The 13729-nt window shown below is 40.0% G+C and overlaps 1 protein-coding gene across 3 annotated transcripts in view; it reads right to left on the bottom strand.

The window, feature by feature from the left end:
- The window catches only part of Ercc6l2 (ERCC excision repair 6 like 2), a 96849-nt gene that overhangs the window by 21658 nt on the left and 61462 nt on the right, over positions 1-13729 (bottom strand). For all 3 annotated transcript variants that reach the window (XM_075969375.1, XM_075969374.1, XM_075969377.1), the window contains one exon: positions 7752-7906. In XM_075969375.1, the coding sequence (XP_075825490.1) occupies positions 7752-7906 (155 nt within the window). The remainder of the gene's footprint in view (positions 1-7751; positions 7907-13729) is intronic.

Below are 13729 nucleotides of genomic sequence, written 5' to 3' on the forward strand. Positions count from 1 at the left end.
TTAGGGATAAAGACACAAAGCTCCTTTCATGCCAATAGTAGTACCATAACCTCATGCATATATTCACTGCAGTCCCAGAAATCTTAATCCCACTTGTTACTTGAAAAAAAACCTATCTGATGAAGTTATATAAAGTTAATATTGAGATAAAGAAGAAAAATTAGTAGACAAGAAAAGCCCCACTGAGAGTAAATTCTGTTAACATGTTAAATCCATACACTGTACTTACTGGACTACCTCATAAACTAGTCAATTACTTTATACCATTGACGATTATCCTGATAAAAATAGAGTAATAGAATGTTCCCTTTCCCCAAAGTCTGCTCATTATAAACAGTCCACTCCTCCTTACTGACTCCAAAGTTGTATAAACACACTGCAATCAATCCACCAAAGCTCACAGAAATCCTTGCATTAAGTAATCCAAAGAATGTCAATCTAACACACATACAAGAGAAGTTCCTGCTAAAACAACATTTTGAGTTTATAGTATTCTCAACAATACTTAAATCTCCGTTGGTTATAAAAAGACACTCCCACCTCAGCCTGACAGCCCGCTTAGCACACTCATTTACAGCACACTGAAATCATATAAAGAAGGGTTTACTATTAATCCAGGTTTTACTACAAAGTGACCCATTATTTTTCTGTCAAACACTAGCAGGAGTGCCAAGTGTCTGTCATCCAATTCAGGGGATTAAGTCTTCTTTTATAGTCTGATACTTGTACCAATTTATAAAAATACAGATATAGTTTCTTAGAGTTGGTCACAGTCTATATTTTGGCTTGGATTCAGGCAGCAAAGGTTGACTATGACAGCTGGCAGGAAACTCAGGGGAGAATACATCCTCCCCCTTTAGTCACCATATCTCAGTTGCCATAGTGATTAATCCTTAATTGAATGCTGTCTTTGTACACTTTTTTTTTTCAGAAAATTTTAAGCAACCTTAAGTTGAAGACATGTGGTTGATTGAGAAAGGAGGCACTGCATCACCACAGGCTTAGTGTGACACAGCCTCACAGTACAGTTCTGAGACACAGAGCCTCACAGGTACAGTTTTGAGACACATAGCCCACAGGTACAGTTCTGAGACACACAGCCTCACAGTACAGTTCTGAGACACACAGCCTCACAGTACAGTTCAGAGACACACAGCCCCAAAGGTACAGAATTCTGTGACACACAGCCCCACAGTTCTGAGACACATAGCCCACAGGTACAGTTCTGAGACACACAGCCCCACAGTACAGTTCTGAGACACATAGCCTCACAGTACAGTTCTGAGACACATAGCCTCACAGTACAGTTCTGAGACACACAGCCCCACAGTACAGTTCTGAGACACATAGCCTCACAGTACAGTTCTGAGACACATAGCCCACAGGTACAGTTCTGAGACACACAGCCCCACAGTACAGTTCTGAGACACATAGCCTCACAGTACAGTTCTGAGACACACAGCATCACAGTACAGTTCTGAGACACACAGCCCCACAGTACAGTTCTGAGACACACAGCCCCACAGGTACAGAATTCTGTGACACACAGCCCCACAATACAGTTCTGGGACACAGAGCCCCACAGGTGGAGTGAAGTCTGGGACACACAATGCCTTTCCTTTACAAACTTAAAACCTTTCTTTCTGGTCTGAACTGAAACACAAGACACATGGGGTTTCATTGTAGATATCCTTACAAAGATAGTTTTTAAATATCAAAATATAAATTTTGCTTGCTATGGTTGAATAGCATTCTATAGTGAATATATAGCACATTTCATTATCTTCTGAAGGACATTTAAGTTGTTTCAATTTTAGCACAGCCAAGGATATTGCTGAGAAGTATTATGGGGTAGGATATCAAGTCCTGTGGGCATATGCCAAGAAACAGTATAGATGAACGGATTATATAATAGATTTATTTTTAGCTTTTTAATGATTTCCATACGGATTTCCATGACAGGGAAGCAACATCCATGATACTACAACAATATGGCTGCCTAAATGAGACCCACAATAATGACAACATCATTATGACTACTTCTTTCTACTGAAAGGGAAAATCTCATGGGGTTCACTATACAAAGAACTACAGGCAACTAATGACTGCTGAGAGGATTCTCTCCCAGGGATGAGTACTCTAAGTTGGTTATCAAATACAAATGGTCAGCTCTGAATTTACACACACACACACACACACTCAGCAAGTTATATTTATATTATTTATGCATATGTATATACATATATATACATATAAATGTGTGCACAACAATAATCAAAGAGAAAATGGTCATCAATTTGACAGGGAGTGTGGGCATGCAAGGTGTTGGAGGGAGGAAAGGAAAGAAGGGAAGTAATATATTTTAATTTAAAAATAATTACAAAATAAAAACAGAAAACAAGTATAATTGAAGGTAAAATATGTTCTTATTTTGCATACTATTTTATATTTGTATTGTCAAATAACAGGTATAATTACAAATTTATTTTGAGAGAAAGAGGTCTTACTTTAGTACATCTATAGAATGTTCTACCAATAAAAACTAGTAAGTATTACTACAAGAATAAAAAAGAAACATGAAAAAGTTTGTGTATTTTAGGTCTTTCCTAAAGACATTGGTGAATTTTCGCCAGGCAGTGATGCCGCACGCCTTTAATCCCAGCACTCCGGAGGCAGAGGTAGGCCTGTGAGTTAGAGGCCAGCCTGGTCTACAAGAGCTAGTTCCAGGGCAGGCTCCAAAGCTACATAGAAAAACCCTGTCTTGAAAAACAAAAAAACAAAAAAAAAAGGTTGAATTTTCAAAGTAGATTCACAGTTTTTGATATTTTGTTTAACAACTATTAGCTTAAAAATACTGAGGAACTCTGAGGGTTATCTAATACTGTGGTGTCCATTAATTCTCTTACAAGTTCTCCATTTGGTATACATATTTCTTTGTAAGTTAGTCAAAGGCTGTAAGTGAGCCTCAAGTGTAACATTCCCCACAGAGCAAAACACTGAAATATTGCAACCACTGTTGCTCAACTATTAATTTCTTATAAATACATAGATTTGCTTTGTTTTGCATCTGGCTGCAGACACACACACCACCTTCTGAAACATGTGTTTTATACAGAACACTGATGAGAGACAAGCACTCAGAAGAATCCTCAGCAATCAAGAAGAGACTGGATTTGAGCCCTAGAGAAAAGATTCTAGGCCTGTAGGTGGGAAGTCTGTTTTATTTTTATTTTTAAGATTTCAGGAGCAAGAGGCCTCCAGGTATTCCTTCCTTTTTTTGTATTTTTTGAGACAGGGTCTTTCTACAAAGCCTTGGCTATCCTAGAACACACTATGTTGACCAGGTTGGCCTCAAACTCACAGGGTTTCCACCTGTCCCTGACTCCCAAGTGCTAGGATTACAGGAGTGCACCAATATGCTTTGCTCCAGGTACTTCCTCAGACTGACGGAAATCTCCTTTGTTCTTCCTTCATTTCCCCTCCTCTCCCTCTCTGTGAGACAGTCCTGGCTGCCGTGGAACTTGCTTTATAGGACAGGCTGGCCTCCAACTCAGAGATCTGCCTGCTTCTGCCTCCCAAGTGCTGGGATTAAAGGCGTGCGCCACCACTGCCTGGCCTATTTCCTTTCTTCTTGTTTACTCTTTTCCCCCAATAACTATTTAACTTTTTTAAAACTTCAAATTTACTGTTGCCACCTACCTCTATACAGTGAGTGATAGAAATATCTCACCAAAGATGGAAGTGAGTTTTAATAATTTTCTCATTAAAGATCTTGAAGTAATACTGTCCAGTATGATGAAATCACTACTTTCAGAGAAATTCTGGGAAGATGGCTTTTGCAAAGCTGGACGAAATTTCACTGTATAGAGTACTGACGTAAAGATGTCAGTTACAGAAATGACCATTCTGGCCCACTAGCACTGGTGGCACTGGTGGCACTGGTGGCACTGGTAGATCCTCCTGATCATGGTTTGGGTGTGTAGGTACATATGTCAGAGGCCAGAAGACACTGGGTATCCTACTGTTCCCTTGCCTTATACCTTTGGGGAAAGGTTATCAATGAACCTGGAGCTGTCTGTTTTCAGCGAGGCTGGCAGGCTAGCAGGTCTCAGCTATTCTGTCTCCCGGGCCACAGTGCTGGAGTTACAGGCTAAGTGTCCATGTGCAGTCTTTCACATGTGTGCTGGGGATTGAAACTCGGGTCTTCATGCTTTGCAGCAAGCTTTCTTACTCACTTAGCCATCTGCCCAAAGTGCTGATCAATTGTTTTAAAACTTCTTCCAGTCTTCATACATACCACAGTTTAGCTATTAAATAGTTGATTTAATCATATTCCATAAAAAAAGGCCTCTAAGCTGAATGTGGTATAAGAATATATTCAAGCACAGAAGACCAAACACTGAGAAAGGAAGTGGGCACCATGCCCCACCCCATCTTAGTCAATGCTCTACTGCTGTGAAGAGACACCGTGACCTCAGCAACTCTTATAAAGGAAAGCATTTAACTGGGGCTGGCTTACAGTTCTGTAGGTTTAGCCAATTATCAGCAGGGTGGTGCTCAGGCAGACATGGTGCTGCAGAGCTGAGAGTTCTAAATCTGAGTCTGCAGGCAGCAGGTAGAGAGAGAGAGAGAGAGACACTCGGCCTGGCTTGGGTTTCTGAAACTTCAAAGCCCAACTCCAGCGACACACTTTCTCCAACAAGAAAATACCTCCTAATTGTTGCCAAGTAGTGTCAGTCCCTAATGAAGAAATATATGAGCTTATGGGGGCCATTCCTATTCAAACCACCACAGCCCCCAACCAAGAATCAATTTGTCATTGACAGTTGCTGGGAGAATTAAAATCAGTTTTCTTCAAAGCAATGACACTGGGCATACTGACCACATCCCAGGGAAGCCGTATGCTCAGTAACAGTTAGCCAACACAAAACAAACTCCATGGCCTATTGGGTGTCTGCGTATGTGTGTGCTTGGTTTGGCCTTTTTTTTTTAAACAAAAGAAAGAAAAATAATATGAAGTAGGGTGGATAAAGAGAGAGGGACCTGGGATGAGTTGAGGGAGGGGAAAAATGTGACCAAAATTTATTATGGGAAGTTTTAGAAATAATGAAAAAAGAAACCTCACAGGATAGATACCTGCCTCTTTCATGGCAGGAGATGAATCTCATTATGAAAACTATGCAGAGACAGTTTTGAAGTCAAAGCGCGTTAGAGGGAAGGTGTATTTCTCGTTTCACATCTTTCTTAAAGATGGCTCTGAAGAGGCTGCTTACTATTTCTACATGTGGGAGACGCTTTTCAAGTTCACATCTAGATGAACTGTGTTAACTGTGACGTTCTCCGTGTGACCAATATCCAGTAAATTATCTCATTAACTCTAGTGTACTACAGAGATGTCTGACCATCCATGTTCATTCTAGCACTATCTACAACAGCCAAGACATGAACCAGCTGAGATGCACTAACTCATGAACGGGTAAAGAAAATAAAGTTTATATACACAAGGGGAAAGAATGAGAATATGTTTCCTGCAGGAAAATGGGTCGAAGGGTAAAAAAAATAAAGTTTATATACACAAGGGGAAAGAATGAGATTATGTTCCCTGCAGGAAAATGGGTCGAAGGGGATTCTTACTGAATGCAGCACAATATGCCTGGCTGAGAGACAAACACTACATGTTTTCTCTTGTACAGAGACTCTAAGTAAAATAAAAATGTAAATACACAATATGGAGGTGGAAAGGGATATGCAAGCAGAGGATGTTGTCTAAAAAGGAGAGGGGTAGGAAAAACACAAAAGGGTTACGGGAGGGCAAAAAACAGTATCTGCTTCCTTTCAAAAGAAAAACCTAAATTTGCATATTAAATTGGGTCCTTTTAAAACCCATCATTACATTTACTCTATGGATACTGTAGGAGGATGGGCTCTTCCCTAGCTCATTTAACAGCCTCTCCCCATGAAAAGATTCCAGATGAAGAGCTAGGGAGATGGGTCAGTGAAGTCCCTGAGGAGCAAGGGATCTCCAGAGCCCACGAGGAGCCTGAGACTTGTGTCTGCAATTACGGTGCCTGGGAAAAAGAGAGGAGATGCCAGCCAGTCTAGTGGGATCCATAAACTTCAGGCTCAGAGAGACCCTATCTCAAAACCAAGATGGAGAGAGACGGAAGAAGGCACTTCACGTAGAGCTCTGCCTCTATACACACATGCACACAAGTACACCACACATACACACACACACAAATCTCAGGTAACAAACTGCCTTCAAATTATATGCTAGGAGAAGCTTTGATTCTCCTAAGACTGGTATTTTTTTGTTTCTGTAGTCTTCGTCTGTCCCATGTTCAAACTCGAGCTGAGACAATACCGGTTGTCTCCTCTGTTATACCCACTGGAAATCTCACACTGTCTTGTCGGTAAGATGTCTATGTGGAACGTGCTAACCATGTGCTGCAGTCTACCCTTCTTCCAGTCACTGCTCTTTAGTTCACATTTCCCTGGTCGTGAGTTTCACTTTACACTCTCGATTTACTGTTAAGACAATCTGAATCAAATTAAGACAGTTGGAAGGTTCAGAGAGATTTCCCCCAGCTTCACTCTTAAAAGCAACACTACATTCTATCACTGTTACATGCAACATGCACTTTTAACTCTGACCTATAAAACGAGAAACAGTAGGCTTTTAGATGAATACAATAACAAAAACATTTTTAAAAATCTTTGATGAAAATGACCATGTATAAACAAAAAAATACAACCATGTAAGTCTTTATTTCCATGCAGCAGTAATCTTAAGCAGAAAAATCCAGGCTTTATTACTTTAACATTATGAAAATCTTTCATAGAAGTCTGTATGAGGCTAGATTTTTGTGTCTGTGTCTTTTAGATGGGGAAGAAAACCTGAAGAAACCTAATCATATCCATAGGAGCAGAAGTAGTTGGGGGTTATGATTTAATTTGTGTAACTCTTCAGGTTGTTTTGAATTTGGGGACATAGGAATATTTTTTTAAAAAGGGATAACTATTAGTCAACTCAGTTTTACTGGTCATTTTAATTTACAGATGTCATTTAATTTGTCCTTTTGCTGTGATAAAATACCAAGATGAAGGCAACTTATAAAAGAAAAAGAGTTTATTTAGAGTTTAGAGTTTCAGAGGGTTAGAATCTGTGACCATCATGGCTGGGAGCCTGGCGTGAGGCAGGAAGGCAGACAGGCATGTGCTGGAGCAGTAGCTGAGAATTCATATCTTGATCCATAAGCAGAAGGCAGAGAGAATACTCTGGAAAGCCTGCCCACAGTGATACACCTCCAGCAAGACTACACCCCCTAATCCTTCTCAAATAGTTCCACCAGCCAGGGACCAAATATTCAAACATGAGTCTATGGGGCCCGTTCTCATTCAAGCCACCACACAATCCCAACATCTTCTGTGACTGTAACTATTACAATGCTATATGGCTTTTCCACACTTAGTTCAATGTCTCCTAATAGAATCAGCAGCTACTTCTGAGGTCATAAAAGGAACCCTATTAGCTGGGTGGTGATGGCACACACCTTTAATCCCAGCACTTGGGAGGCAGAGGCAAGCGGATCTCTGTGAGTTCGAGGCCAACCTGGTCTATAAGAGCTAGTTCCAGGACAGGCTCCAAAGCTACAGAGAAACCCTGTCTTGAAAAACAAAAACAAAAACATCAAAAAGGACCCTACTGAGAAACTTTTGTGAAAAGTGAAATAAAAACTAAATTTTCTTACCTTAGAACTGCAAACAGCTACATTAGCAGGAAGCTGGGAAAACTGTTTCAACTCAAATACATCACGTGTTGCCCAATGGCTCATGTGATTTTCAGCTCTGCTTGATCCAATCACATTCTGATTTGAGTGGATATATGCCACTTCCTGAACACCACCTAGGAGGCAAACATGTTTATTACATGATTAATCACTATGATGAAATACGGCTCTAATTATCTACAGCACACTAAGAACAGGATATACCTGCTTTGTTACTCCCTCTATTTTTGAGACCTTCTTGCTATGCAGCCCAGGTTAGTTTCAAACCCGTGATTCTTCTGTCTTAGCCTCCTAGTTATGCTTCCTTCCTTTCTTCCCTCCCTCCCTTTCTTTCTTTATAAGATAGTGCCTTACTTAGTAGCCCTGGCTGACCTGGAACTCACTATGTAGACCAGGCTGGTCTCAAACTCAGTCAGCCCGGCTCTTACTCCCCATTGCTAAGATTAAAGGTGTGCACCACCACATCTGGCTATGCTTGCTGTATTTTAAAATTATTATTACCTTTGTGCTTCCTTAAGATAAGAGCTTACTCTGCAGCTCAGGATGGCCTAGAACTCTTGGTAATTCTCTCTAAGCCTCCTGAGTATTGTTGAAATTACAGGTATAAGCAACTATGCTTAAGGGCTTGCTTTATTTTTAATGTTTAAAAGATCACGTTACTATCACAACATTTTAAAAAGTAAACGGAAAAAGGAATTCAAATATGTTGATTCAGGTTAACCTGGAAATGACTTTCTACTGTTATCAATATGAGAATTGCTGAAATTAAGTAAGAATTTTTAAATTTAAATCTGAAATGGAAATTTTTGTCGGTGAGAATCATGGTTAATGGTCCTGTATAGATTTTTCTTCCTTGCTAATTTCAAACTGTTCTTGCACATTTAAGGAGCTGCTCTAGGCTTATCTGCTCGTCTAAGAAAGCCCTGATGGCAGTGATGGACGAGAGCATGGGGTTTATGACCAGAAAGTTGTGTTTGGTTGGTGGTGCTCGGTTTTATTGTTTGTATTTTGTCTTTTTTTGTACACATGCCCAGAGAATGTCAAGATGAGAGCTTTTTAGGAAATGAAAAAAAATTTTAACTCATAGCTTTTTATCTGAAAGAAGTCTTAAAAGTGGCTGTATTTTTTTTTATTGCTTTGCTTCTAGGCTCTAATAATTTATTTTGAAATTACAGCCATAAAAGAGGAGGCTGGAAGTAAGGCCTGTAAAAATTTCCTCAAACAGCCCTGGCAATGAACCTCAGCTGTGACCTCAACACTCTGCTGGTTTAGCCCTGAACTCTCCAGCAATCACCAAGCACAAACCACTAGACACTGCGACATCATGTAATTAAAAGTTTCCAGGAAAACATCTCTAGGTGACACAAAATACCACTAACTACAACTGCTGACACCTGCTGTTAAAAACCTCACGTGATCATTTTTAAAAGCGTTTAAAAATTAGCCCTCTAATTTCACTGGAGTAAACAATCCAATCAAAGTCCTGTGCTGAGTTAGTAATGGGACCAGGATGCACAGATATAATGGGGATACTTTAAATGGGTCTTATCCATAAGAGAAAGCCTAATGCAGAGATAAATAAAAGTTAACAAGCTGCATGTAGCACCTTATTTCATCTTTCTTCACATGACTTATGGGGAATAAGACAGACACTCAAAAAGCAATGCTAACTCATAACCACTAAGTAGGGTCACCCAGAGGGAAGGTGTTCTGCTCACTAGGACTGAAGGGATCAGAAGTCTTACAGTAAGAAGGCCTCAGGAGAATTACCAAGCTAACTATATAATAAAAATTCCCAGACTGGCCCACTTACTGGTGCTCCTGCCCAGCCAGAGCCCAGCAAAGAGAAGCAACATGGGGAGGTGATCAGTGTGTGTAGGGAAAGCAGGATTCAGCACTAAGCAGGGGAATAATTTCCCCTAAAATAAGATCGAAAGAATTATCTGGGTCAAATCCCAAAAATTATAAGCAAAGAAAGAACAAGCAACAGAGTAATATCCCTGTCAGAAATGACCGCTCACAAAACAGACATGTCAAAACCAGGTAAATGATAGACTCACACAAAAAAGACTGATGTCAGAACACTTTAAGACCATGAAAGAAGTCACAAATTAACAATATAAATCAGCCCAGGTGGTGGTGGTGCACACCTTTAATTGCAGCATTCAGGAGGTAGAGGCAGGCAGATCTCTGTTCTATAGCCAGAGTGAGTTTCAGGACAGCCAGAGCTACAGAGAGAAATCTTCTATTGAACACCTGCCCCAACCCAAAAATATAAATCATAATTATAATATTTTAGAAATGAGAGGTGGAATGTCTCAGAAAGACTTAGACATTAAGAAAATGTCCTTTGTAACTTCTGGAGGCATCAGTATTCCTGATTTCATTCATGTTCTACTATAGAGCTGTAGTAATAAAAACAGCTTGGTAGCAGCGTAAAAACAGACACATGGATCAATGGAATCGAATTGAAGACCCTGACATTAATCCACAGATCTATGAACACATGATTTTTGACAAAGAAGCCAAAACTGTACAATGGAAAAAAGAAAGCATCTTCAACAAATGGTGGCATAACTGGATGTTGGCAAGTAGAAGAATGCAAATAGATCCGTATCTACCGCCATGCACAAAACTCAAGTACAAGTGGATCAAAGACCTCAACATAAACCTAGTTACAATGAACCTGATAGAAGAGAAAGTGGAAATAGCTTTGAATACATCGGCACAGGAGACCACTTCCTAAATATAGCACTAGTAGCACAGACACTGAGAGCAACAATCAATAAAAAGGACCTCCTGAAACTGAAAAGCTTCTGTAAGACAAAGGACATGGTCAGTAAGACAAAATGGCAGCCTACAGAATGGGAAAAGATCTTCACCAACTCCACATCTGAAAGATGGCTGATCTCCAAAATATATAAAGAACTCAAGAAACTAGACATCAAAATACCAATAATCCAATTAAAAAATGGGATACAGATCTAAATAAAGAATTCTTAACAGAAGAATCTTAATGGCCGAATGACATTTAAGGAATTGCTCAACATTCTTAGTCATGGGGAAATGCAAATCAAAATGACTCTGAGATACCATCTTATACCTGTTGGAATGGCCAAGATCAAAAACACTGATGGCAGCTTATGTTAGAGAAGATGTGGGGTAAGGGGACTACTCCTCCACTTCTGGTGGGAGTTCAAACTTGTATGGCCACCTTGGAAATCAGTATGGCAATTTCTCAAAATAATTGGGAATCAATCCACCTCAAAACCCAGCATCACCACTCTTGGGCATATACCCAAAAGATGCTCAATCATACAAGAACAGTTGCTCAACTATGTTCATAGCAGCATTATTCATAATAGGCAGAACCTTGAAACAACCTAGATGCCCCCAATCCAAAGAACAGATATGGAAAATGTGGTGTATTTATATAATGGGTTATTACTCAGTAGTAAAAAATAAGGATATCATGAAATTTGCAGGCAAATGGAACTAGAAAAAAAATCATCCTGAGTGAGGTAACCCAGACCCAGAAAGACAAACATGGTATGCACTCACTCATAAGTGGATACTAGATGTAAAGCAAGGGATAACCAAATCAGAATCCCCAGCTCCAGAGAAGACAGGTAACAAGGAGGATCCTAAGGGGGACGCACGAATTGCCCTGGGAAAAGGAAATAGATGAGATCTCCTGTGTAAATGGGGGTGGTGGTGGAGTGGGTAGAAGGAAGGGGAAGGGGGAGAACATGAGGGAACTGGATGGCCCAGTTGGGGGGAGGGATAGAGTAGGAAGAGTAATGAAAGAAATATCTTGATAGCGGGAACCATTATGGGGTCAGAAAGATACCTGGTCCTAGGGAAATTCCCAGGAATCCACAAGGATGACCCCAGCTCAGATTCCTAGCAATAGTGGAAAAGGTGTCTGAACTGGCCTTCCCCTGTAATCAGATTGGTGAATACCTTAACCAATCATATTAGAGCCTTCATCCATTAACAGATGGAAGCAGATGCAGAGATCCACAACCAAGCACCAGGCCAAACTCTGGAGTCCAGTTGAAGAGAGGGAGGAGGGATTATATGAGCAAGGCAGGTCAAGATCATGATCGAGATAGCAATAGAGACAGCTGACCCAAGCTCATGGGAGTTCATGAACTTTAAACCAACAGCTGGGAAGCCTGCATGGAACCAAATTAGGCTCCCTGTATGTGGGTGACAGTGGTGTGGCTTGGATTAGGATCTATCTCTAGTGTATGAGCTGGCTTTTTGGAGCTCACTCCCTATGGTGAATGCTTTGATCAGCCTTAATGAAGGGGGGAGGGGCTTGGCCCTGCCTCAACTTAATGTGTCAGGCTTTTTTGACTCCCCAGGGGAAGCCTTACCCTTTCTGAGGAGTGGATTTGGGGTGGGGGGTGGGGTTGAGAGGAGGGGAGAGCAGGAGGAGCAGAGGGAACTGTGGTTGGTATATAAAATAAATAAAAATTACAAATTAAAAAAAATTAAAAATAAAAACAAAAAGAAAATGTCATTTGTAAGTGAAGACTAATCTAGAAGAAACATTAAGAGGAAATAGATAATGACAAAAACCCAAACAAGTGAAAAGATAAAAATGATTTAAGAGATGATTAATTCTCAAGAGCAGTGACCAAGACGGAACATCTGAACAAGTCCCTGATGCAGCATGATGTTCCTAAAGAAAGACTGGTGGAAACTACATCTGCACATGAGAACACTGACTCAGAGTAAACACCAAACACAGTCTGCTGAAACCACTGGGCAGCAATGAAAAGAAATAATATTGAAAATACTCAGCAAAATGTGAGCCAAGGACTTTATATTCAGCAAAACTGGCTTTCAGGGCACAAACCATTATCACATGAACTTCAGCAGAAAAAAAAGTCCCTCTGCAACTTGTCTTAAAAGGTTTACTAGAAAAGAAGGTCCAGATGATGCAAATGATTTAGAGACACTGACCCTAGGAGGACTGAAAGGGACCATGAAATTTCTAGTTACCTGTACACCACGAGGGAGTGAAACCAAAGGGGAAGAATATAGCCAAAGTCTCTGGCAGTTTAGACACAGTGTAACCACTGTAAAAGTGGAAAGAAATGGAACAGTTTGTCAAAAACAAACAAACAAACAAAAAACTTAAATTAAAAATGTTTTTGTGATGCTCTGCTTCTGGGATACACCTCCAACCTTCACTGTGGTACCATGTCAATGCATTCCTTCACTATTGTGTAGTAGGAGACAAAATAAATAAGCAATTATGGGACATTATAACTAAATCAGTCTTTGTATGTGACCAGAATGATCAAGATGAAAGAAATAATATTCAAATATAATGGAGATGAGAGAGAACTTGCTAATTAAGTACCACTATAAACACGGAAGTATAAATATAGTTCATGAGGTATATTCACCATCACATACAACTACATAAAATATATGTGTATGTATATTCATACACAAATGAGTATATGTATAATATAGATATTAAGATATATAATTACAAATATAGTACATAAACTATAGATGCAAACGTACAAATAATATGACCACTGAAATACTACACAGGTAAATCACAGGTAATACAGAGGTCGGCGAACATGTCTGACTGCTGAGAAAACTGAGCAAAATGCAGACTGGTGGAAACTCTGTAAGTAAATTACATGGTAATGAAAGGATGGAGGAAGATTCCTGCAGATTACACAGACTACATAAGATGAAGTGGACAAGACTGAACTACGCTATCAGAGAATACACACCCATGTGACAAAACTTAACAATATACTAAGGAATTTACGAATCAAAATAACTGGTTCTATGGCACAGAGAAGCTGTGCTGAGGGTGGGCCACACGGAGGGGCATCACAGGGAAACAGCAAACTCTCCACCCTCCTGTAGGCGGCCTTTCCTTTACCTCCACTTCATTATTT

Source organism: Microtus pennsylvanicus, chromosome 4 (genome assembly GCF_037038515.1).
Source record: "Microtus pennsylvanicus isolate mMicPen1 chromosome 4, mMicPen1.hap1, whole genome shotgun sequence".
Classification (NCBI taxonomy): Eukaryota; Metazoa; Chordata; class Mammalia; order Rodentia; family Cricetidae; genus Microtus; species Microtus pennsylvanicus.